General features: G+C 41.5%; 1 protein-coding gene across 2 annotated transcripts in view; it reads left to right on the top strand.

Moving 5' to 3' along the window:
* The window catches only part of HPCAL1 (hippocalcin like 1), a 106,268-nt gene that overhangs the window by 74,060 nt on the left and 6,769 nt on the right, over nucleotides 1-25,439 (top strand). For both annotated transcript variants that reach the window (XM_073336025.1, XM_073336026.1), the window contains one exon: nucleotides 24,193-24,595. In XM_073336025.1, coding sequence (XP_073192126.1) covers nucleotides 24,218-24,595 — 378 coding nt within the window. In that variant the 5' untranslated portion in view covers nucleotides 24,193-24,217. The remainder of the gene's footprint in view (nucleotides 1-24,192; nucleotides 24,596-25,439) is intronic.

The raw sequence follows: 25,439 nt of genomic DNA, 5'->3' as shown, positions 1-25,439 counted from the left end.
TAAGGGGAATCCAGAGAGCTGACTGTGACTCTTCATATATCTGGTGAGTTGTGATCTGTAAAACACTAGCTGTATTGGAATCGTATGAAACTTTTCTGTTTCCATTGGTGAGGTAATTACACTTTAAATATATATATATTTATTGGGTAAGCCTCTACCAGAGCAGAGAAATCCGATGTAGCATGGCAAAAAAACTACCTCTCATTTTCAATCAATACAACTTGGTTTTCACCAGCACTCGAGGAGGTTTATTTAAAGCTCTGTGTTCCATAGAAGAGATGAGGAAGTAGGAAGTGCTTCCTCCCAGTAGATCTCTGTCCAAATTCGAGTGGCGCTTTTGTGTGTTTCTCTGCAACCCCACCCCAATTTGGAGCTGCTCCAAAATCATATCTAGAGTCTGCTTTGGAATTGTTTAAATGGTTCATCCTTAGACATGTATCCATTCCTTTCTAAAATAGAATGTTTCCTAAATGAAAAGTCAGATGGTGTGTAAGGTCTTGGAATGACCTATTTGAATAAGTGTCTGATTCTCTGTCCCTTCTCCCATTTCTTATGTTTTGGAGCCTTGCCAGTGAGGAAAGGAAATGCAGGAGTTGTTTCCATTGAGAACATGAATCACATTTTCTGATACTTTGTTCAATTTTTAATCTTTTAATCGTGAAATAGTCTGTGCTAATGGTAACCTATTTTCACTGGAGGGAATAGTCCAGAAGCCGTGAATCCATCTGTAAGACCAAGGAGTGATTTTGTTAAACTCTTGTGCTGCAATGATAACATTTTAAAGTTTAAATGCAAAATTTAAACAGCTGAACAGATCAGGAGAATAAAAATACCTCAGATCCTTTCAGGTGCTGTCTGTTCTGTTCAGAAGGTGGAGTGAAAGTGATGGTAATATTCCTATCTAGACTGTTTGTCAGAAAGGAGGCGAGAGTAAGTTGGCCAGCATTTACAGAGTTAGCGAGAGGAAGAAAGAGAAGATGAATATGGAAAATTCCAGCCCTGAGCAATGCCCCTCCCAAGATCTATACTGCTTCTGACTCCTTGGAATTGAGGACATGAAGGTTCCTTTCCACCAATCTGTAGGAGCCCTCAGTGTTGGCACTCAACCTTGAAGCCCGTAAAGTTCCAAATATTGATGCTAATTCCAGGTCTTATAACCCACTGGGTCACAGTAATATATTCCCTATCTCTTGATTCTTAATTTACTACAAACAAAATGTAATAAACAAGGCTCAAGGTAAGAGAGGCACCTACCCGATTGCGTGCCCAAAGAAAAACACTGCCCTGTCTGTGCAGAGAGAATGTGTCACCTTAGAAAATGTGTTAATGGTATGGTATTAAACATGGCTTTGCCCCTACGGGTTAATCACAACATGCAAATGCATTTTAAAAGCACAACTGTCCAGGTCCGCACTAAGGAGAAAATCACGTTTAAGATTGTACTTATTGAAACATGTTACAAACAGTGTTAATGTGATGCATTCTCCCAGCATAGACAGGACCTTTGAAAATGCCAAGGTATGGGGAAGTGGGCATAAATCAGGGCATGTCTACACTGCTCTGTAAACCCAGGGTGAGTAGAATTCGAGTTAGGAGATTCTGGGTTTGTTAACCTAGGGCTTGAGTGTCTACACTTATTTGTAACCCCATGTTAGGAATTGTTGAGCCCCGGGGCTCCAGCTTCTACATTGTATTATATGGGCCCAAGTCCAACCACCCATATCCCAGACTTCCTAGCACCCTCCCAAAATATGGCCACTTTGTTCGTGATGCAGTGTGAAGAAACTTCGTTCTCCACCAAACTTGACTGTCCAGAGGACAAGGCCTAGAATCTGTGGACACCACAGTGTAATGTATGTGGGGAGGTGCTACACATCTTTAATGGACGCTAAAAGTTTCACACTCAATCATTTCTGGTTGGGTTTCTTTAGGGGTATTTACTCAAAGTCCACACGTAATTACTGTGTGTGTGGTGTGGGAGGATCCTGGCACAGGCTAGCAAGCTGGGTACGTACCCAGGGTCCTCAGCAGGCTTATACTAGGACAGCTAGCCCATGCTGAAGACATACTTATGTAAGGCAGCCACCACAGAAAAGTACTATTTCTTATTCCAGAAGTTAAGTGATATTTTTTTAAATATCTATAGACTTTATGGTTGTAAAGGGAATTTGTTAAATATAAAGCAGTGTGGTAATGTCTGGCAACACCACCAGAAACAACCGATCTGAAGGAAGTGTGAACTGCCCCCACCCATTTCAGTGGGTTGCAGAGTGGATTGATTTTACATCAAGGCAATTTAAATCATGATTTAAATTACCAAGCGGAAAGCCTCAATTTAAATAATTGGTTTTAATCAATTTTTCCATTTAGACTTCAGTTATTTTCTAAAGAAAGGTGCATTCTCATTGGCTGATGTAACCATTAAAACATGTTGATTTACAACTAAATAGAGCCTTTACATTAGATTGGATCCATCTTTTTGCTACCTAGAAGGGTACACAGTAACTATATACATATATATTTAAACAATTATATAGTTAATATTTTCAGATTCTTAGTGATTAATTTACATTTTAGTATGTTAGAAAATGGCGAATGATATATTATTTGCAGTGTTGTAGCTTACTGCTTATTTATTGGTAATTAATTTTTTGCTTATGACTTGTGTCAAGCTGCATTAGGATGTAACTGGAATTTAATTAAACACACAAAACAGCATATAAAATGTATTGTTATTAAACAAAACAAGCCCTTAATACAGTATATGACCTATTGTACCATATTTATAAAGCTTGACCTCAAAAGGTAGATTCCCCCCCCCTACCCCCATGATTCTTTCTTTATATAGAAAAGCAGTCTTTAACTCAGTTTTTACATAGAGGCTCGTGAATAATTATTATATTAAAATGTTTTAAGAGATTATTAGTTTAGGCCTTAGCCTATTTTGTATTAAATTCAGCTTTCATTTTAAAGAGGTTACTTTTAAAAAGAAAACTCTATAATGTAAATAACATCATAGAAAAATCTAATTTAAATCAAATCTTTTATTTATTTATTTAAAAATTGTTTTTTATCCACCTTGGATTGATGATTCTGATTTATAGTGATCATTTAAATGTCAGCACAGATGAGGAATGCACTCATTAACAAAACATTCAGGAAAGGACTTGCATTAAAAGTCATGTCCCTCCTGGGGAAAAAGGTGTATTTTTAGCATGTGTTAGCTAACCTATGTTAACATCATGGTGTAGACAAGTTGTAGTTTTAACACACTGATCAAATAACACGTGTTAAAACTAGTTTGCCTTGTCTACACTAGGATTTTAACATGTTTAAAAGTACACCTTTTTTTCTAATGAAAACAAAGCCATAGGGATTAACAGTCTACTGCAAGTGACATTGCATTTTGGCATCATGAATGGCTGAAGCATAGTTTTTGCTTAAAAATTGTTATGGGTGGTGCTTCAGAGCTCAGATTTTATTTTTCCATTTGAACTCTGCATTTGTTTTGCATGTAGAAAAGGACTGACACAGGATATAGAAAGTATGCTATGTTTGCTCTTTGTTGGTGTGGTAGCAGGTATAGGTTAGCACTTCATATTTGATGAAAGTCTGAGTACTTGTTCCAAATCAAACCTCTTTCTAAAAGAAAGATCAAACTTTTTTTTATTTCCTCCTTCAAAAAGGAAAATACACCAGAACCTGGGCTTCACTGATAACTCAGATTTTTTTAATGCAAAACTAAAGTAGTTGAATTTGACTCAACCTTCCCACCCATCACCACACCTAGAGAGTTCATTCCAGACATACCAGGCCATGGAGTTTTGGGAAAATATATTCTGTATTATATTTCTGTTTATACAGCCTGGATCATGGAGCTGAGTTCATCAGTATACTTCAATGAAATTAGTGTTGTCTTGACTGCTCTTTTGTGTTTCTTTCAGAGATGACTTTCCTTTCAGATTAAGGGCTCAGAGTATCGTATACAAATGCCAGCAAAGAAAAGGGTTTTTTTAGCTGTTCCTCCACTGGAAAATGTCACTGTGACCTTGCAATAGACCTCTTGTAGGAATTGCTCCCTTTCTCCTCTACAGGTACAGTTGGTGCCTTATTGTCCTTGTGCATATATTTATGGTGAACCATACGAACACATCAAGTTGTTGGTCTATTCAGATTTTTGGGTCCTGTGGCTCTCACGCACTGTGGTCAAGGGCTCAGTGCCAGGAAGTTAATGGGACCTATTCATTGCATATAAAGCTAAGTGTGGGCACAAGTCTTTGCAGGATAAGGGCCTAAATGCTATACTCTGATTTCTTTAGGAATTGAATACAAAGCATTTCAGCAAGTGCAAGAACTGACAGTTCAGTATGGCATAGTGCCCTCCTTTGTCCCACTCTGCTGAACTGCATTTTAAAACAACCCTGTTTTGTTTGCTTCCTGAAGGAATTTTTCCATTGTTTAATATAGATTTTGCTATGAAATGGGCTTATTATTCAGATCACCAAGCTTACGCATGGCCTGTTAGAATGCACTGTTAAAAAAACAAAGAAACCAAATATAGCCTGCCTTTTATAACCTTTTAGCAGCTTGGTGGTGGTGATAGGAAAACTGGAGCTCTCTGATCAGGGCTCAGGCACAGCATGTGTATCTGAATCCCCACCTCCCGCCACCACTTTTTGTTTTGTTGTGGATCAGTCAGATGGGTTTCATGTTTTGCTTTGAAGGCAGAGAGGTTCATGGTGGCTCTAATGCCATCTGAGTGGGAGCTCTACACTTGCATTGTATGGTAAGTATGTTGTGACTGCAACATGGTACTATAGTTTCTTACATTGATGCTTGTCTGAGGTCTTTGGTAAATCTTTTGAGCCCTGTGCTAGAAAAAGATCTTCTGTGCCAGCAGGTGGTAGATAATAACCACTAAATTTTTGATGGTATCATCTCCAGGATAAAGGGAGCTTATATCAATTATATACAGGTTGAAACATTCATTTGTGGCTGGCACACTCATCTGTATCAAGACCTTCGGCCCAGAACCTCAGCTGGTGTGGAGTTATCTAAATTTACAATAGCAGAGGATCTGGCCTCATGATTTGCTACCTCTCCCTACTGCCTGTCTCCCTCTATAATGGTGCCGACTAACCTTTAGTCTCAGTGGCTCAGATCGGCACAGCTAGGAATGCCAGGAGTAAAATTTTGGCCACATTGAAATGAATAACAAAATTCCCAATGGCTTCAGTGGGGCCAGGATTTCACCCTGGCTTTTTTCTAGTGAGCTGCTATGCTTGCTGAAACTACGATTTGTGCTGTAAAAGCTTGTGGCAAGCTCTAGACATGTAGATTTCAATACTAGAGCAATTGTGGTAGGTTATGGTTTTCATTTTGTTTTGGGGATTTTGCCCAAATAGGAGGGAAAGGTTTGAAACTACTTGTTTAGTTATTTTAGGGTTAGCCAGAAAATTTTGAGGCTCTAATTTAAAGGATATTTTGGGGGGCAGGTAGAAATGTCAAATGTTTAGTGGTTTTGTGCTATTGAAACTGAGTTGGTATGTGAAAAGTAGCACTGCATTTATGGGGCTTCCAGTTTACTGTTTTTGTATTGGATGTGCCCAGTCAAAAAGTTTAAAATAAAACTGAGAATTTTTCAAATGAAAAGATTTTTTGTTTTGTTTTTATTTAAAACAAACAAAACCTTGGGGAGAATGAAAACTTTAGTAGAAAAACTTGATTTTCTCTTTTTTTTGTTGTTGAAGCTTTTTCAGCATTTCTTATCAATGTTTACTGCATTTTTAAATAAAAGCTACATTGTTATTGAAATTTGAAAACTTGGCTGTGTCGGTAATCAAAAATCTTAATGTTTTTGATGGTCTTTTCACTATATGTTTCTGTATTCAAATATCACAATCTGATTTTTTTTTTTTTAAACAAAAGCTTGGGTCCATTTCAAACCATATGATACAGAAGTAACTTCAAAACATTTTGTGAAATTAAAAAATATCAACCAGTTTTAGTAACAAAAATGTCTCAGCCCACCCAACTCAGCCTCGATTTGGCAGTCAGACTGCATTTCTTTCCTCCTGTGCAGCATCACCAGCCATAAAGATTCTACAGACCAAATTTTAGGGCTTGATATAATCTGGTCATTAACTTTGTAATCCCATTGTCTCTCCCTTACTCTTATGCCAATTTTACTGCCATCCGTTGGTTTGCACAGGTGCAGTTGATTGGTCCTGTTCCTGAGATTTAGTAACCTATACTGTTGATGTACATGAAGGAGTTGAAGAGTTGAATGCCCCTCTTTTTTTCTCCTTTAGCTGTGATCATCTGTAGGGCTGACCGAAGTATAAAAGGCAAAAACACAAAACAAAAAGAAAACCCCAAACCATATTTGTCACTGAAGTCAGCAGATATGACTCCACAGTGCATTGGGAGTAGATCTGATAAGTAAGAAATTATCATTCTTACATAATCATTTGTCAGAGTAGAACACACAATTGAAAGTTATAAACATATTACAAGTCTGATAAACCAAAAGGGAAAAAAGACTGTTTTCTCTCTCTCAGTGCTTTAGAGTACTCAGTAATACAGCATAAAAAAACTCTTACTGATACACAATGTATTTGTTGTTTTGCTGGCATCTCCTAGATGCTGTTTACACTGTGAGCAGAATTCTTTCATTGACCCTGTACACAAAATGCTAAGCCTTAAAGAGGCTTTGGGCTGACAGCTAAAGGACATCTGGCATGGACAGGATATAAAGATGGTTATGATCTAAATTTAATAACTCACGTTACATATTTTAAAAAGTCAAATTAAAATACATTCATTCTTTTTCTTTTTCTTTTTTTTTTTTATTGTACGGTTATTTCTGTTCTGCTCTGATTTTTGGCTGTTTGATAATTTCCAAAGGGAAATGAGGATTAAATGCTCTCTCCCGTTTATTTTCCAGTCTATATTGGGTATCATTTGCCATCCTGTATGCTCACTTGCCATGAAAATTTATTTTAAAGCTTTAATTATATTAACATCTTAAATTTATATAATGTGAAAGGCATTTAGAGAACTCCTCATCCCACATGATTTTTTCTTGTTCAGCCCAACCACCTTGTAAAATGACCTTACATTTAAAAACATTATGTTGAGAAGTTTCCCTTGTCATGAAATAACATATAAACTAACTTCATTTTTAAGCCTTGTTAGTTTCACACATCTGCTAAAGGAGGACAGAATAAAAGTTAGCTGTCTTTCTCTCAACTCCATTTAAAAAAAGGGGGGGGAGACCCCTTAGGTTTTGGGGGGGGTAATAACCTACACCCCTGCCTAATCTGTTCCCACCCAAATGAACACATCTTCCTGCCTTCCTTGGAATATTGGTTTTATTTTTCATTGCATTGGGAGTGTTTTGCCTCTTGCACTTATAGTACCTTCTCTCTGAATTGCAAAGCATTATATAGACTTGTGTGTGTAACTTCTGGTTCCGTAACCCAAATGACAGAGGGGATGAGGGGTCATGGAGAAAACTGAGAGAGAACTTACTTAGCAGCAAGCCAAGGATGAGTGGGATTTTGTCTTTGTTTTTTTGGAGTAGTGTTTTTTGGTACAGTGATTAATTTGTCACCGAACGCTCAGTCATGAACTTCTGTCTAGGTGATGGAATTTGGTTTCACACTGAAGTAGGTGGTGGTTGTACAGGGTATTACCACAATGTGTATGAAAATATTATAGTAATGATGATATTCTGTCAATGCTTTCTCTCTGTCCTGTAGCAAGATTATTTGAAAGTGAGGTTGTTCTCAGATGAATACAGTGCTGGTGGGTGCCATCCACTGCTAAATTTGCTCAGTAAATCAGAAGTGAACTCCTTCCCCTATTGAAATCAATGGCAAAGCTCCAACTGCCTTCAATAGGACCAGGATGCCCCACCCCAGCAATGGGAAGGCTCATACGTGAATTTCTTAAGTTCCAACTGCAGTTGTCTCAATCAGATCAAAGGGGCTCTGTGCAGACGCAAGGGTACTCTCCGCATGCAGTCATATGCAGGGTCCAGGCCTTCGTCCATAAATGCAGATTTTCAAGAGAGCTTGGAGGTGCTCAGATTGCCCTTATAAGCGCTCAGCACCCATTGTGATGCTCATGGCCAGTTTTTCAGAACAGTTCAGCACCTGACCTGCACCCAACATGCTAAGGTTTGTTTACAAAACATGTTGCTACTTATTTTAGTGCCTACAAGGAGACTGAGCTCTTTTGAAAATTCTGCCCTAAACATTCTGTGTGTTGGGGGAGAGGGGTTCACTAACTTCACTTTCATTTTTTTAAAAATAACCTTTTCAAAAGGACACTGCCAACTTAAAAATTATGTTATAGGTCAGCATTTCTTCACTTTTATATTAATGATAGTATAGATTATTAAAAGTGGAAAAAATTAACAGTACAATTGATTTGTCATTAATTCTGTTGTATTGTTTACTACAGCAGTGATTTCCCTACACCTCTCCCCCTCCAGTTTTGTGAACTAGTTACATGCCAATTTAGTGACTGTTTGGAAATTTGAGTTGAAATTGAAACATTAATACACACCTGAAAAGCATATACAATGTATATAAAATATGTGTATCTGAAAAAGTTTAATAGATTTGAAAAGTATGAACATAGACTAGCTTACTTATACAGCTGTTGTTTTTTATGGCAATGTCAGTGCATTCATTTTGGTGATGTTGGCCAACCTAATAATTTCAAATTATGATTTGTAAGCAAATTCTAAATGAGCTCTCCCTGACAGCTAGTGAGGAGTGGGAGGGGGAATGAAATGTTGTTGTTCTTATTGTATGAGTAAAGCGCAGTAGAACTGTACTTAGCCTGTGTTGATTTAGGGCATCAAGAGAGAGGGTGGGGACAGGTGTTTTTCTTGATTGTCTGTCTGAATCACAAGTACAATTTGACCTGCCCCTCTCCACTGTTTAAAGACAGAGCTGATTAGGCTCCATAGATAGTCTTTTGTTTTGTTAAGTGACCACTACAGCTGAAATCACTGATATTAGGTCTAAGTGTTCAGTCCTGCTGTGGAGACAGTGTTTCTGTGGAAGAGAGGGCCCAGCCTGCATTAGCAGCAAGGTTCCCCCACTGAGATCTCAGCTGAAATCACTGAGAGCCGGTGAAACCTCAAGAGACCAACTCACAGATGTCACGGTGGCAGCAGAAGGTGACTGCGCAGGGCCATTGGCAACAGAGCAATGGAGTGAACGGTGGCACAACGAACAACAGTGGCCAGAGCGAACAGTGAGCAGCTGGAGGAAGGACCAAGGTGCCTTATTGCCCCCCACCTGGGAGGTGAACTCATGTGAAAGCACCTCTGAACTCTGAATTTCCACTGAGCAAGGACAACGCCGGTGAGTGGGGTGAGGTGGAGGGAAAAGTGAGGGGCACGTTAAATAAACATTTGTTTGTTGGTCTATATTTTAGTGACTTTGCTCAGAATGCTAGATTTGTGGCTGGGAATGGAAACTTATATACATATGTTTCCTAGTAGGCCAAGATTTTTAAAATGCATTATTTGCCAAGGTTGTTATCTCACATCGTTGCTATCTTGAGAGGTCATTATGTTGGGGAGTTTCTGTACTAAACATTTTTATTATTATAATTAATTTTTATATAAGACTGCTCATACTAGGTCAGACCAGTGGTCCATATAGCCCAGTATCCTGTCTTCCAACAGTGGTCAAGGCCAGGTGCTTCAGGGGGAATGAACAGAATAGGTAATCATCAAGTGATCCATCCCCTGTCGTCCATTCCCAACTTCTGGCAAACGGGCTAGGGACACTCAGAGCATGGTGTTGCATCCCTCCCCGTCCTGGCTAATAGCCACTGATGAGCCTATTCTCCAGGAATTTATCTAGTTCTTTTTTAAATCCTGTTACAGTTTTGGTCTTCACAGCATCCCCTGGCAAAGAGTTCCACGGGTTGACTTTATGTTGTATGAAGAAGTACTTCCTTTTGTTTTTTTAAAACCTGCTGCCTATTAAATTCATTGGGTGACTGCTAGTTCTTGTGTTATGTGAAGGATTAAATAATATTTCCTTATTCACTTTCTTCACACCAGTCAAGATTTTATAGACCTCTATTATATCCCCCTTTAGTAGTCTCTTTTCTACAATGAAAATTCCCATTCATTTTAATCTCTCCTCCTGTTTCATACCCCTAATCATTTTAGTTGCCCATCTCTATACCTTTTCCAATTCCAATACATCTTTTTTGGGGTGGAGTGACCAGATCTGCACACAGTATTCAAGGTATGCACGTACCATGGATTTATATAGAGACAATATATTTTATGTCTTATTATCTATCCCTTTCTTAATGATTCCCAACATTCTGTTTGCTTTGTTGACTGCCGCTGCACATTGAGTGGATATTTTCAGAGAACCATCCACAATGACTCCAACATCTTTCTTGAGTGTTTACAGCTAATTTAGACTCCATCGTTTTGTATGTATAGTTGAGATTGTTTTCCAGCGTGCATTACTTTGCATTTATCAACATTGAATTTCATCTGCCATTTTGTTGCCCAGTCACCCAGTTTTGTGAGATCCCTTTGTAACTCTTCGCAGTCTGCTTTGGACTTAACGATCTTGAAAAGTTTTGTATCATCTGCAAATTTTGCCACCTTAGTGTTTACCCATTTTTCCAGATCATTTATGAATATGTTGAATAGTAATGGTCCCAGTACCGACCCCTCAGGGATACCACTATTTATCTCCATTCTGAAAACTGATGATTTATCCCTACCCTTTGTTTCCCATCTTTCAACCAGTTACTGATCCATGAGAGGACTTCCCTCTTATCCCATGATGGCATACTTTTCAAAAGTCAATTTAAATTAAATACTTTTTTTTTTAATTTATATTTTTTTAGAAATCTAGACCTGTTATGTGTTTTGGTGTTTTTTGCATTATCCTTATGTTAAATTTGCATTATCTTAACAAAACATTTAATTTATTCATATCTCTTTCTATATGTTGCAGGTCAAAGTGAAAATGAAAAGACAAAAAACAATACAACAATTTTTCCACTGCAAGGCCTCAAAAACTAACCAAGGTGAAGAACCCATCGAGAACCAAGAATATATCAACATGTCATCTGAAGGTTAAAGTGGTGTATCTACATCCGACCAGCCCGAAACACAAATACAGCTACCTACTGAAGAAACAGTGTCTCCAAAACCTAAAGGCAGTTCCCGATGTTCGTCAGTCAGTGTTCCCATTTATTGAAGTTACAGAAGATGGCTACTAGTGCACCTCTTGCAAAAAAGCTTACGAAGAAAGAAAGCTTTCCAATGCTATAATCGGTAAAAGTGGAGGAGCTTGGTTTGTCAGACCGATCAGCAAAGCCAATGCTGACAAACTACATGAAAAGGCAGCAAAACATCAGGCCTCTGGACTGCATCAACATGCAGAAAGCCTTATAAGCCCACTTTCAAAGCCAATTTTAGAAGTACTTAATGAGACTGTTAAGAATGCTGGAGACACAACACAGTTCATGCGAACAAACATGGCTGTAGCATCCTACTTTCTATTTAAGCAAGAGATACCACACACTACAAACTGGAGGCCAATGTTAAGTGCATTGTCACTTGTTCATCCTGAAGTTGAACACTGGTTCCGAACAAGACCAGCAAATGCTCGCTATCTTTCTGCAAGAAACTTAACTGGCTGGCTACAAGCATGCGGCGCAATAGTGAAAGACTGAACAGTTGAAAAAGTGAAGAACTCTCACCACATTCAAAAAAATTGCATACATGGCTGATGAAGCACTGATGCAAATGGGCATCAAGTATTAAGTCATTGTGTTGTACGTTATCTTGATGTCAGTGGTAGGCCAGTAGGTGCATTTCTAGATGTTCAAGTTATAGAAGACACATTGGCTGCATCTGTGACAGCCCACATCTTAGAAGAGTTAAATGCTTGTCAGTTGGACCCCAAACAGATGGTTGCTTGTGCATTTGATGGAGCTGCAAACTTTTCTAGAAGACATGGTGGAGTACAAGCTTTGCTCAGAGAAAAGTGTAACCGTAATCTCTCCTATACACACTGCAGAGGCCATCTACTCCAACTAGTGCTAGTACGAGCTGCAGACTCTTCAAAAGACATTATAAAAGCTATACATTTAATGTCTTCATTATATTCTTTTTTCAGTAAGAGGCCAAAAAGACTGAATATCTTGGAAAATATAGAAGATACACTGGGACTGAAGTTCAAATTAGTCAACCTGGGAAAACCCTCTGGCTTTCTCATGAGCGATCCTTGGCTGTTGTCTTAAAATTACTCCAGCCACTATTACTGGCTTTGGAAAGTATCTACCAAGATGGGATGGATCTAAGTAGTGAGGCTGGTGGATTACTTTTGCTACTACGTTCAGAGAAGATTATTGCCATTCTCTCTCTTGCAAGTCTACTGTTGAAACCACTTGGGTCATTAAACAAGGCATCTGCTACAACAGTAGTAGATCTTTGTCCAGCAATAGAAGCTACATTTGGATCAATCAGAGAGCTATCCACTGAAAAAGTACTGGAAGAAGCAAAGACTTCAGTCCAGAAGTTGACTAATGAAGGCCTTTTATATTGAATCCTTAAGTGAAGAGGACAAGAAGTGTGTGTTAAGACAACTGAAAAAGTACACAGACTTGATTCTTAAAAATCTACAACAGCAACTTCTAGATTCTACTCAACCTCTACGTAGCTTTTACAGATGCCTGTCCTATAAAACACCAACAGTTGAGTGGAGTGAGGCACTACCAGCAATGGGGCTGCCATGTGCTCGGGACAGAACAGAGAATTTGAACACAGAGTGGAATATCATACGACGAATGAATGAAGATTTGACTTCAACTTTTTTTATCATCGCTAGTGGCTCGACCCAATCTTTGTGCTATGTTTCCTGGGATGAAAGAAGTAGGAATTCATCTCTTGCTACTCCCAGTCACAACAGCTACAGTTGAGCGTTCTTTTCATCACTGAATAGAATTTTGTGTTCTGAAAGAAGTCGCCTTCTGCCTGATCATGTGAATGAACTAATGAGCATATCAACTGAAGGAATGGAAGTACCGGACACACGAGAAGCCACCAAAGATGAATGCATTGCATTCAAGAAGTTCATTAACAGAGTTGTGCAAAATTATAACAAGAAACCAAGAAGGATGTCAGACCCAGGTGGCAGGGCTGAGTCTCGGGGCTGTCAGACCATGAGCGACAGGGCTGAGGCTCCGGGCTGAACTTTTATGAAACTTGGTTGCTACCAGATTTAAATTTGGGGTCAAAGTTAAATTGACAACGTCCTGTTAAATAGCTGCTTCTGCAGCAAAGTTACAAAGAGGTTTACATGATCTTACCAAGAAGGACCAGATTTCTACTGCAACATGTTTGTATATGTCCTGTAGCCTACCTATTTCAGGCTGTTGCTTAGGATACTGGCAGTAAACAGACAACAAAAAGAGCTCTTTACCTGAGAGTTATTGTCAGATACCCGTATACTTTCACATTTCATTTGCCTTACTCTCACAAGTAGGCCCGCTCACTGACTCTCTTTGGGCAAAGAAAGTGGGGTGTGGTTCATATACTTGTCATTGTAATCCCAGTTTGCAGGTGTGTTTGCTACTTGATGTTAATGGCTTTGGCTCACTGAAGCTGTTCAGCATGTTACAATCATGCAGCAATGCTATTGGTCTAAAGATCAAAATGCAGCCTATTGAATTCTGCCAGGCTTCCTGCAGTCAACCTTCCCTTTACACAGGTGCAGGCCTGCGGAGACCATAGGTCCCAGACTGCATTGCTCCTCTTCTGAAGAGTGCAAGGCTGCCCTGATTAAATCATAGGAGGCCAAGATCTGAGCTGCATTTTTGTATTGACGGTATTCTACTCCATTTCAAGCAATGGGTCCTGGCAAGCTGCTAATGATGCCTAGAATGAGACACGGCTTGGTCTCCTTAGACTAGTATATATTTGTGTATTTGTTAATTTGTATGGTTTACAAATGGAGTATGCTGGATAAAGTAAGTGTAATCCGGTCTCTCTCTAGCTGCTGGTTCATAGAGACTGTCATCTATTGACGGATAAGGTAGTCCTTGAGCATAAGTGATGATGGTTAGTGCTAAAGAACCAAGGCTCTGTTCCAGCTGGCAGCTGTGATATGTGTGTAGTAGGCCACTGATTTATTGCACAAAACTTTGTTTGTTTGTGTTTTAGGGGGAAGAAATTTTCTATTAATTCTGGTATAAAAAGTACAAAACAGATGTGTGTTTTCCTGTGGACGTCTTACAAATACCTGACAGTGCAGATACTTATCAGCTGAAAGCCATTTTTTTCTTAGCAGTTACTCGCCGAAGGACAGTTCTTACATAAGGGATTAAATAAAAGAACAAACTATAGAAAATAGAACTTTTCATGTATTTGGTGCCTCTTGTTGGCCTGAAATAAATAGCCAGGCTTTTTTCACTTGGAGGTGACATGTCTTGTGCTCTCATAGCAAGACTTCCCAGCAGGAACATGGTAGGAAGGAGTTGTGCTGGTCCCTGCTCATGCCTGGATTGTAATGCAGTGGCAGCCTCTCATGCAGACGGTAAAATTTTGCCCGAGATTCTCTTTCTCTTATTACCTAGATTCATTCTCTTCACAAATGCACAGGGGTATTGCAAAGGTTTCCCACCCAGGGGTCAACAAAGCATGCTGTGAAGGCAGAGATCATAAGCTTGCTGCTGCTCCCATCTTCTGCCAGCCTTAGGATCAGCAATCCTGAGACTACTCCCGACCACAGCCTTTCTGTGCTGTCCACAAGGCCACAGCAGGTCAAATCCTCTTGTCTCTTCCCCGACCAGGCCCGCTGATGGGGGGGCAAAGGGGTCAATTGCCCAGGGGCCCAGCGATTTAAAAGGGCCTGGGCGGATGGGATAGATAGAAATCCAGTTTCCTGCTGCTGTTGCTCTGTCCAGAGCGCTGTTCCTCATTGTGACTGTAACGGTTTGCCGGAGCGCTGCTGGACCCTGCTGGTGTGGCAGAGCATCAGTAACAGCAGCCTGGGAACCGTGGAACTTGCTGCCTCCTCTGTCTGCTCGGAAGCCACGGTGCCTGCCGTGTTGGTTCTCCGGCTGCAGGGCTGAGGACAGGGCGACTTTAAAAAGGAACGCGCTCCCTCTGCGCTTTCCTCCCCCAGGGCTGCAGTTCCTTGCCAGCAAGTTCAGCCGCCCAATTGAGCCGCCCTAAATTTGCTGAGAGGCAGCTGGGACTAGCCCCTCCATTCGCTGCTGCTAGCACTGGCTGGTAAGCCGCTATCATGAGCGCAGGATAGGGGTCCGCCTCCACCGCTCAGCCAGGGAATGAGACGCGGGTTTTCCCTCTGCCTTCGCCCTTAGTCGCTGCCGCCTCGGAGATTTCCCGGCAGATGTTGCACGCCAGGCCTGCTGTCTCCTCATTGCTCTGGGGGTTGGTGTCCCACAGCACCAGCAGCGCAAGTATTGTATATTTTAACTTTGTTGGTAATATTCAGTTACATCTTGTATATCCGTTTTTTCCTTGTCTTTCGATTACTCGTTAATCACGATTAGGTGTTTAATTAGCCTACTTGATACTTGAGGTGTTTTCTTACTTTGTGCTTCTTTAAATTTTTTGTATATTAATTTCATTCCATAATGTATTTATTTAATTTAAATATATAATTCAAAATAACCAATTCTACCTCTTCTATGTAGGCTCACAATTTGTTTAATACTGGTGCTGTAACTGGGGGAAAAAACGTTAACTAGATCAAACCATGCCACAACTTACACATAGTGGGTTCTAATGTGTTATCAATAGGATAAAAAGTAGAGTCATAAACCTCAGCCATCCCTTTCTAGGGGGTCCATTGACGGTTCTGCCCTGGGGTCTGGGATTGCTGATGGTGGGCCTGTGCCCACCTAAAATACCATTGCAGTTTCAAGAGAAGTGCATCAGATGCTTGGACTGATATTTTAACTGCTTCTAAGAAGGTAAGTATTGACGTAGGAGCAGCTCTTGCCTTCCAAAATCTCATATAACAATATGCCTGGCTCGTGTTGTCCATTTGCTGAGCATTGCAGAGATCCCAAAGGCACAATGCAACCTATTTCAAGACAATGCAACCTATTTCAATGGTCTCTATACATGATTTTACTCTCTTTGTAGCTCAGTGAGATTGGAATGATGCTAGATTTTTTTCCCCCTGCAAAACTAATGCTCTCAGATACAAAGATTATTTGTTACATCTCTCTGTGTGCAGTCCTTCCCTGTTGAAGAATACTGTAGACACACACATACACAGAGGTACTTCATACATTTTCCTCTTTTTATGAACACTAAATCAACACTCAAGGAGGCAAGGAAATACCACAAGGAGGTATATCCCTCTAAGGAGTTTGTCTTCCCCAGGCTTTTTTAACTGATTCACTAACTCATCTTACCAGGAATTCAGTTCAAAGAGTTTATCTTCCAAAGGGCTGAAGTGAAAGTAGTCAGTCTCCTGGCTTCTGGGTTCTGCATGTGCAGAGAGATTTTACATGCAATAGTCAATGCTCAATTTAGAGTTGAAAACCTAAAAGTGAATGGAACTTTGTCATTAGTACCTGAAATTTTTCTAGTGATGCCAACACCCAGTCTGCTAATTTAGCAATAACTGGTATTACTGGCTAGATACTTCAAGCCATTTGAAATGTGTGAATATGGTTATTCGCTATTGTATCCTGCACTTACTTTCTTGTGAGTCTTCATCTTAGGTGGTTAAAAATCCAGATTCACTCATTCTTAGGATTTTGTTGTATGATCATTGACTACATTCTGGTGATTCAAAATGAGAAGGAAACTTAGAACAACTTAATCCATTTATTCTCTGCATCTTAACTTCTAATTTGGCTAAACTTTTAGACCTCATTACAGCAGGGGTGTTGTTTTAGGGGGTAGAAGGAGGATGATTAAATATACAGCTAACATTTACCAAAACTCCAGGCACGAGACTTGAACAAAAATCCTTTTTCATTGTTTTTTCCCTTCCTGGGCCCTACACAGTGAATCATCTGCTATAACATTTTGTTTTTCTGGTGAACTATACATTCCAAAGCCTAAGGGTCTGTTACATCTTCAAGTTCTTGTCTAAGCATCCTTAAAACATTCCTTTTTACTTTTCTCTTCTTTTGTTACTGTCAGGAATTCCATGTTCATGAAAATTGCAGGTGATCATCCTGAAAACTAAGTTCTCTGTTTTTCAAGCAAAATAGGCATAGGACTGGTTATGATGCCTGCTGTCTTCCATTACAGCACCTTTATGTCTCATCCCTGATATAGAGTGAGAAATTAGGGGAAGGTCGTTGAATCTCCAAGCCTGTTCACTCCCCCAGGAAAATGCAAAATCCATTATGGAGCTGCCTGTTTACTTTCCTGTACCTCTGATTTAAATCTCTATCGAAAGCTGAGTTTCATTTTTCATTTGCTCTACATTACAAATCCCTTGATGAAATTTTTAAAGCCTCCTTTAATTTCTTTAGAGTATTGCTTTGGCTTGCTATCTCTTTTCAATAGTACATTTGTTACTAAACCAGTAGCTTTTCTCCTACACCATGCCAGGAAGGAAGGTTGGCCACCTTCTCAGTGGTTGGTTAGTTTGGAGGTGGCAAAGAAATCTATTTTGAGGGACAGACTGGTGGTTTCTGAACTGATCTGCCAGCAAAGGATCTGTGGGCAGTCTAAATCTACCTCTTTTAACACATTGTACATGCAAATGCTAAGAGCTAAATGCCTTTTAAGTAAGATTCCCCAAATTGTGGGTGAATCAACTGGAACAGCAGTACAATGTCCTGTGAAGCATAGCAAGATAAAACCAGTGCTCATAGGTGGGTGAAGGGTTCCAGGAGTCTTTAATCTTCTTCCTCATATCGCTGTCACCTTTCTCGAACCTGGAAGAATTTCCACCAGCAATGTGTTTTAGCCAATGCTTGTGTATATTATCCAGTAAATTATCTGAAATGTATAAATCATGTGGCAAAAGAAAGTGAGACTGATCATAAGACTGACAGAAACTTCCCTGTTTGAGAGCCCACTGCCTGTGATTTCCATTACTGACTATTCTCCCAAGTGTTTCTCTGGCTAAAACAGCTAGTGAGCCCCGGGAAACTGATTTGATGAAAGAGTTTTAGAGCAATCGAATGAAATGTCAGTTGGATGCCAGCAGCAGGGTTTCTTGTCATGATTAATGAGATATTTGGGCATTTCATTTTGCCTGAGCTACCTGAAACACAAGTCTTATTTAAGAGCTATTTCTTTGGATGTGCTTTAATAAATTAACGTTAATGTCACTTACTTAATTACTGTTAACAAATTGGTTACACAACTGCAGGTTTATATTTGGGTTTGGCACATTAAGAATCCATTTGAAAAGATCAGACACTAAAGAATAATTGCATTTTAATGCATTGCATGTTACTTTTCTAAAATCTGAACCAAAAGATGGAGTTGAAGTCACCTAAGCGAACCTATAATTTGTTGATAGAGCTTTTGAAGTTAATATCAAATGAATTCCATTCTAATAGCAATAAAACTATTTCCTCCTCTCATAAAGAAATAGTGATATTCCAAGAAATGGAATCAACACACCCTTTATTGTTAGTTTAACATTTATATTGCAGTAGCACCTATATGCATCCACCAGGTCAAGACCCCTTGCACTAGGCAACATGTAAAAGTACAAACATATAGTAAATTTACAGTCCCTGCCCCAAGAGCTCTTAAATTGATCCCCCTACTAATAGTGTGTTTGTGGTCACCTTGTGAGGATAACTTTGGAGTTTCTAATTACCACAGGCCAGTCATAAATCTCTGGTTATTTGCATGCCTGGATCCTGATTCCACAGCCTCCCTGCCTCACTGCTCCTTGGGGTATAAAAATCACAGTGAGTGATTTTGTTCATCTCCACAGAATGTGTGAAGAAATTTGTGTCCAAAGATCAGTCAATTTCAGGTGGAGGATTCTTCACATAGTAGCGGCTGATCCCAGTCAACTCTCTCCTAAAGCTAGTCACACATCCATATCCACACTGCACAGAGTTCACCACAGAAGGGTGAGAAACAACTACAGTGTCAATGGTGGGAGAATGCTACCAGTGCCCTTTCCTCTTCCTGCCAATACCACTCTCCACAGGTTTCTCACCGTTTCGGTCCCTTCCATGTTACCCAGGAGATGCCATGGTGTAGAGCCACCCTAATTTGGTGAACATCACTTACCTCTGAACACAGGGTGTCAGGTGCTTGACACCTGCATAAAGGTGGAGAGTTGTGCTGCTGACTCACTTGGGCAGCCGGAGCAGGTGTGTCATGTAAGTTCCAACCATAGTGTATACAGAGGTTTGGAATCTCTGTAGCATGGATGAGAATGAGGGGTAGGCCACAGAGAATCTACAGGGAGAAAAACATTAGGAAAAGAGCCAAGCTGAGGCTGAGGTTTACAATCACTGTTTAAGTTAACAATGAAAGAAACCCTGGGAAGAGAGTAAGATTGGACAGCCTTTGGAAGACCGTGGGAATGCCACGTTTTAACAGTTGTCAAGAAGTTTGGGGGGCCTCTAGAGAAATGAAGGTTCTCATTGTGCTATGCTATGGCCTATCTGAGCTCCCACACAGATCTCCTGTCTCCCCTTCCCCAGCCCTTGTGGCCAACATTCCATTCACTGCGGGGGATGGTCCCCGGCCTCCCAGGCTATGAGATCTCCTTTTCTTTCCCTCCCCTCCCATGGCCAGCTGCCTGTCACTCTCGAAGTTGATGGGGATGCAGGAGGAAGGGGAAAATGCTGAGGCCTGCCTATCCAACCACCTCCTTGAGCCACCAGTTTTTGAGGTGGGGAGTGAAGAAGTGGTGATCATGCCTACGTTTCCCCCATGTATCTGAGGCTATTCCTGGTTTCTGCCCTTAAACAGCCTCTGCTGCTGTCCCAGATGCTGCTGCTGTCGCCCTGTGATCTGATTCAGAGTCTGTTGAACTCAATGGAAAGGCTCCCACAGACTTCAGTAGCTTTTGGCTGTGAGATAGTAACTCTTAGCGGGTGATGAGGTCTCTAGAAGGGAAAAAGGAGAGGGAAGGTTCATACCGGGCCAGAAGCATGGCATTAAAATAATTTGCTTCCTAAACTGGACTGATTTTGTTCACTCTAACCCACCGTTCTCTGCAGAGGCTTGACTACCTCTTAAAATACAGCAGAATATGCAGCAGTATGGATTGTGTTCCCTGCCCTGTGTATACAGACTCCGTTTGAGTATGAATATGTGGAGCAGAGTGGGTTTGAAATACAGATCGAGAGGAAGTACTGATAGCTGCAAATTTGCAGTTAGCTAGAGAGCTGCTCTATGCTGTCTAAATGGCTGCTGCTTTAGTGTCCGCCAGTTTCGTTTCAGCATTTTGGAAGCAAGTTGGGGATGTGTCAAAGGAACAGAGCAAACTTTGTGACTAAGTGACTAGAAAAAAAGCTAGTTGCTGGAATGTTTGTGGTTTCCGACAAAACAGAAGCAGCTAATGATATCAGCAGAGTTTTCCGTTGAACCTGGTGTGTTTTATTAATGAGCAGCTGGTTGGTTTTTGTTTCGAAGCAGTAAGCCGCAGAGCAGGATGTGGATTTTTTTTATTGCTTACGCTGTGTGGAGGGTAAATGGAATACAAATAAAATGCAGTTGAATTCAGTTATTGATGATCCTCTGAAGTATTGCAGTTATTTTTGGTGACCCTTCACATTTTTTAGGTTTTGGTGCATGAAGTGAGCTTTTGCTTTCTGCAAAGTGCTTACTCGTTATCAGATGTCTTATCTCACTGCATTTGTCATGTCACGTCTTGGTGTTCTGCTCGTCTTGTTTCTCAATGTAGGTAGGGCACAGTACTGTGCACACACAATGCCTTATCTGGTCTGCTCGTAGTCACCACATGCACATTGCACTCACTTAGTGGTGTAAATGACTATACAAAGCCATGTAGAATTAGGTCCTTAATTTAAGCTATGAGTAAATTGATTTAAGCGTGTACAAACCTTTTTAATATAGCAGTGTAAGAGATTCTTGTAGACTTTTGCACGTTAGTGCATGTTCTTGAACGCTTACTAATGTCTATACAAATGAGAGGCATAACATTGCACAGAACTTCGATTTGCAAAAGCTGATGTTGCTGCAAATGAAGAACCTCCTTTGTGATACTAAAGAGCTGGCAGTATTAAGGCTTGTCTAAAGTACAGATTACGTCGGTATAACATATGTCGCTCAGGGGTGTGAATAAGCCACACCCCTGAGCGATGTAAGTTACACCGACCTAAGCGCCGGTGTGGACAGCGCTGTTGGCAGGAGAGCTTCTCCTGCCGACATAGCTACTGCCTCTTGCAGCATAGACGGTCGGCACAGAGTGTCTTCACCAGATGCGCTACAGCGCTGCCCTCTGCTGGACTCTGTCCAATTTGTCCACATCCCTTCTGTAGTGGGGGGACCAAAACTGGACACAGTACTCCAGGTGTGGCCTCACCAGTGCCAAATAGAGGGGAATAATCACTTCCCTTGATCTGCTGGCAGAGTTCCTACTAATGCAGCCCAATATTCCGTTAGCCTTCTTGGCTACAAAGGCCCACTGTTGACTCATATCCAGCTTCTTGTCCACTGTAATTTCCAGGTTCTTTTCTGCAGAACTGCCGCTTAGCCAGTCGGTCCCCAGCCTGTAGCGGTGCATGGGATTCTTCTGTCCTAAGTGCAGGACTCTGCACTTTTCTTGGTGAACCTCATCAGATTTATTTTAGCCCAATCCTCCAATTTGACTAGGTCGGTGGTTTTCAAACTTTTTTTTTTTCACGGACCACTTGAAAATTGCTGAGGGTCTCGGCGGGCCACTTAATGATCTTTCCAAATGTTGTTTGTACTGTTAGCTCACTGTTGTAAAGCACTTTCGATAGAAGCGCTATATTAAAAAAACGTAATAATGAGCTTTTTTTGTTCTACAAATAAAAGCACACAACTCATATTTTAATACCAGTAGTCTTACCTTTCTAATGCGATAGATTTGTCCTCTTTCCACTGCTGTTGCAGCCTCTGAGCTGGGGCTGGGAAGGCGGGGGGGGTCTCTCCCCAGCAGCCGCAGCACTGGAGCTGGGGAAAATCGCCTCTTTCTCTGACCACTGCAGCCCTGCATGTCCCAAATCCCCCCCCACCCTTCTCACCCCACTGCCCCCTCCCACCTACTCCTTATTCCCCCCGAGGCCACCACCTCACCTTACATGTGCGTCTTCTCCAGGGTGGCCCTTCATTTTCTTGTGTGTGGCCGCCCAGGTGCACACCTTAGAGGGAACAATCCGCAGACCACAGTTTGAGAACCTCTGGTCTAGGTCACTCTGGACCCTATCATAGAATAGCAGAGTTGGAAGGGACCTCAGGAGATCATCTTGTCCAACCCCCTGCTCAAAGCAGGACCAATCCTCAATTTTTGCCCCAGATCCCTAAATGGCCCCCTCAAGGATTGAACTCACAACCCTGGGTTTAGCAGGCCAATGCTCAAACCATTGAGCTATCCCTTCCTCCACAAATCCCTACCCTCCAGCGTATCTACCTCTCCCCCCAGCTTAGTGGCATCCACAAACTTGCTGAGGGTGCAATCCATCCCATCATCCAGATCATTAATGTCATCAAGGGCTCTTGTCTGGAATGGGTGAACACCTTCAGCTTGCTCCAAATGTCTACAAAGCACTGAAATAAACAAGAGACCAAAGCCATCATAGCACTAAGGCTCCCTCCTGTCTAAGGGGCCGAGGATGTCTGTTGCACTCAGACCCTTCTTGAACACCTGATTAAACCATGAGATTTTTGAGATGCCTTTTCACCCAGGTTGAGAATGTTACATTCTGAAGTACTGCACACTATCGTTGAATAAGCTTGTATAATAGCTGCAATCTGATTGACTCAACAGGGAGCCAGACCCTTGTAATTCTCCCATCATATGCATATGTCAGGCCTGTGCAATCACTTCAGCCAGATTGCAAACCAAGAACTTATTTTGTTTTTAAAATTTCATTGTATACATTCCTAGGAACATTATGAATTAAAATGTGTTTAAAAGAGCTGAATCACTTATGCCTTTCCTTCTCCTTAGGTGACCCAACTGCTCATGCTGCTGCCACTCTTTTGGGGGGAGGGAGGAAAAGGTCTTCTGGGTTGATCCTGTTAAATGTGGGGCCTGCTTTCAGCCCAGACCTCCCTGCAGAACTTCTGTCCTTTGTCCCTTCCCACCCCCCTCTGTTATTCCATCCTGCTTATGCTGTTTGAACGCTGGGCTCAAGCAATGCAAAGCATTCCGAAGGACCTTGACTTGGCTCCAGCTCTGCTGCATGTATCTGCTGCAGATCCAGGACTGGAGCCTTTGATATTGATTGATGGTAGCAGTAGAGGGGGAAAGTACTGCTTTAGGAAGGGATTTTCAAAGGCACTAGGGGGAGACAGGCACTCAACTCCTATTGACTTACAGTGAGCGTTCAGTGCCTAACTGCCCTTTGTGCCTTTGATTTCTAAGAGGAAGATTTTCAGTCTTTAAATATGGACATTTTTCAAGCGTTTTCTCCCCATTGCTTCCTGTGCTGGACCCTGGCCCAACCCAGTAATAGCAGCATGTCAGGCTGTGCAGGGCCTTGTGGTCAAAGGCTGGAAAAGCACATTGCAAGCTGGACTGAAGCATCCCAAGCTGTGTCGCAGGGTAAACTGGGGTAGAGCTGTAGGGGAGGAACATGACTGAGCAAGGAGGTATGCACAGGGTCACCCAAAACCACCCATTTCTTCTCTTCTTCATCGCACCTCACCCCCTTCCCCCAGGGCAGCGTCAGCAACTGGGAGAGCTTGGAAAAAGGGGAGGAGAGAGTGAAATCAGATATTTCTTTGACAGAGAAGTTTAATAAAATAGATAAGCACTTTCTTGTTTAAAGCTGTATGTAGATGCTTATATTTAACAGCCCCGTGCTCTCTGCAGTGGAGCAGTATTCTCTCTGGGGTGGCTTCATCAGTTGACATGTTTGTACTTCTTGGACACCCACATATCGATACCAATCTTTCCACTGCATTACTTGTTTACAGTCCATGAGCGAAGTGTATCACTTGGAGTTCAGTCGTGGCACAGAAGGTGACGAGCTTGCTCTTTTGTTTTACAGTTGTTAGATCCTAACCGAGAACAGAATGGGGAAGCAGAACAGTAAGCTGCGACCTGAGGTACTCCAGGATCTCCGGGAGAACACCGAATTCACAGACCATGAGCTTCAGGAGTGGTACAAAGGCTTCCTAAAAGATTGCCCCACGGGTCATTTGACCGTTGAGGAATTCAAAAAGATATATGCAAATTTTTTCCCCTATGGTGATGCGTCGAAGTTTGCAGAGCACGTGTTCCGCACTTTTGATACCAACGGCGATGGGACGATTGACTTTAGGGAATTTATCATTGCGCTGAGCGTCACTTCTCGGGGAAAGCTCGAACAGAAGCTGAAATGGGCATTTAGCATGTATGATCTTGATGGCAATGGATATATCAGTCGTGGCGAAATGCTTGAAATCGTGCAGGTGAGGAGTGGTCTCATTCTTTTGTAAAACTTACCTTTTGAAAAAATTACCATTTCAATTAATATTGCTGGAACCACTTGCCCGCTGAGCAAGAGACTTCAGGTCTAGGTAGAGGCGCACCCTAACAGCAATTTTTCTCGCTGCTGGTACTTCAAAGGAGTTGCAGCCAGTGCATAGGTCCTGGAGCAGTTCTTCCCACTGTCATTCCAAATGGCACTGCAGAAAATAATTCTACCCACAAACTACAAATGTGCAGAGGCTCTGAGGAGAAATGGGCCTGAACCAAAACCCCAGTCACCTTGTCTGCCTCCTATCACCTCCAAACCTCTGTCCCCTCCCCCCCGTTTGAGGTGTTCAAAATTGGTACCAGATCTGGATCCAAATTTTGGAAACAGCCCCAGGGATTATAATGAATTGAACCATAATTCCAGATATGAATGCCATATATTCTGAAGTTCAAATTCTGTGGTTTGAGCCCTACTCTGCTTTTAAAGTGAAAGGCCTTAAACTCCTTTCACCTCACTGCAGTACAGGGGAAGGTGCTGTATAGCTCCTTTCACCCCCCCAGCTGTGTAAGAAGCTTCCGAGGATTGGTAATGTCAGAAAGAGCCTTTCCCCCCTAGATCACCAATTCAAATCCCAGTTGTGATTGGTAGTGACAGAAAACACAGACCAGCTGATGATCAGCCTCTGACGTTATTTGGTGCTCTCAGGCCGGTTCCTACTGGACAGGTATTCAAACCACAAAAGCCACCATCATAGCTGACCTCTCTGAGTGCTTCAGCCAGTGTTGCCAGGAACAGAATTTAGCTGGAGAGTGAACAACTCTTTTCTCCCCCAAGAA

Source organism: Lepidochelys kempii, chromosome 3, assembly GCF_965140265.1.
Source record: "Lepidochelys kempii isolate rLepKem1 chromosome 3, rLepKem1.hap2, whole genome shotgun sequence".
In the NCBI taxonomy this organism is placed as follows: domain Eukaryota; kingdom Metazoa; phylum Chordata; order Testudines; family Cheloniidae; genus Lepidochelys; species Lepidochelys kempii.
This window is presented reverse-complemented; position numbering and strand designations above follow the sequence as displayed.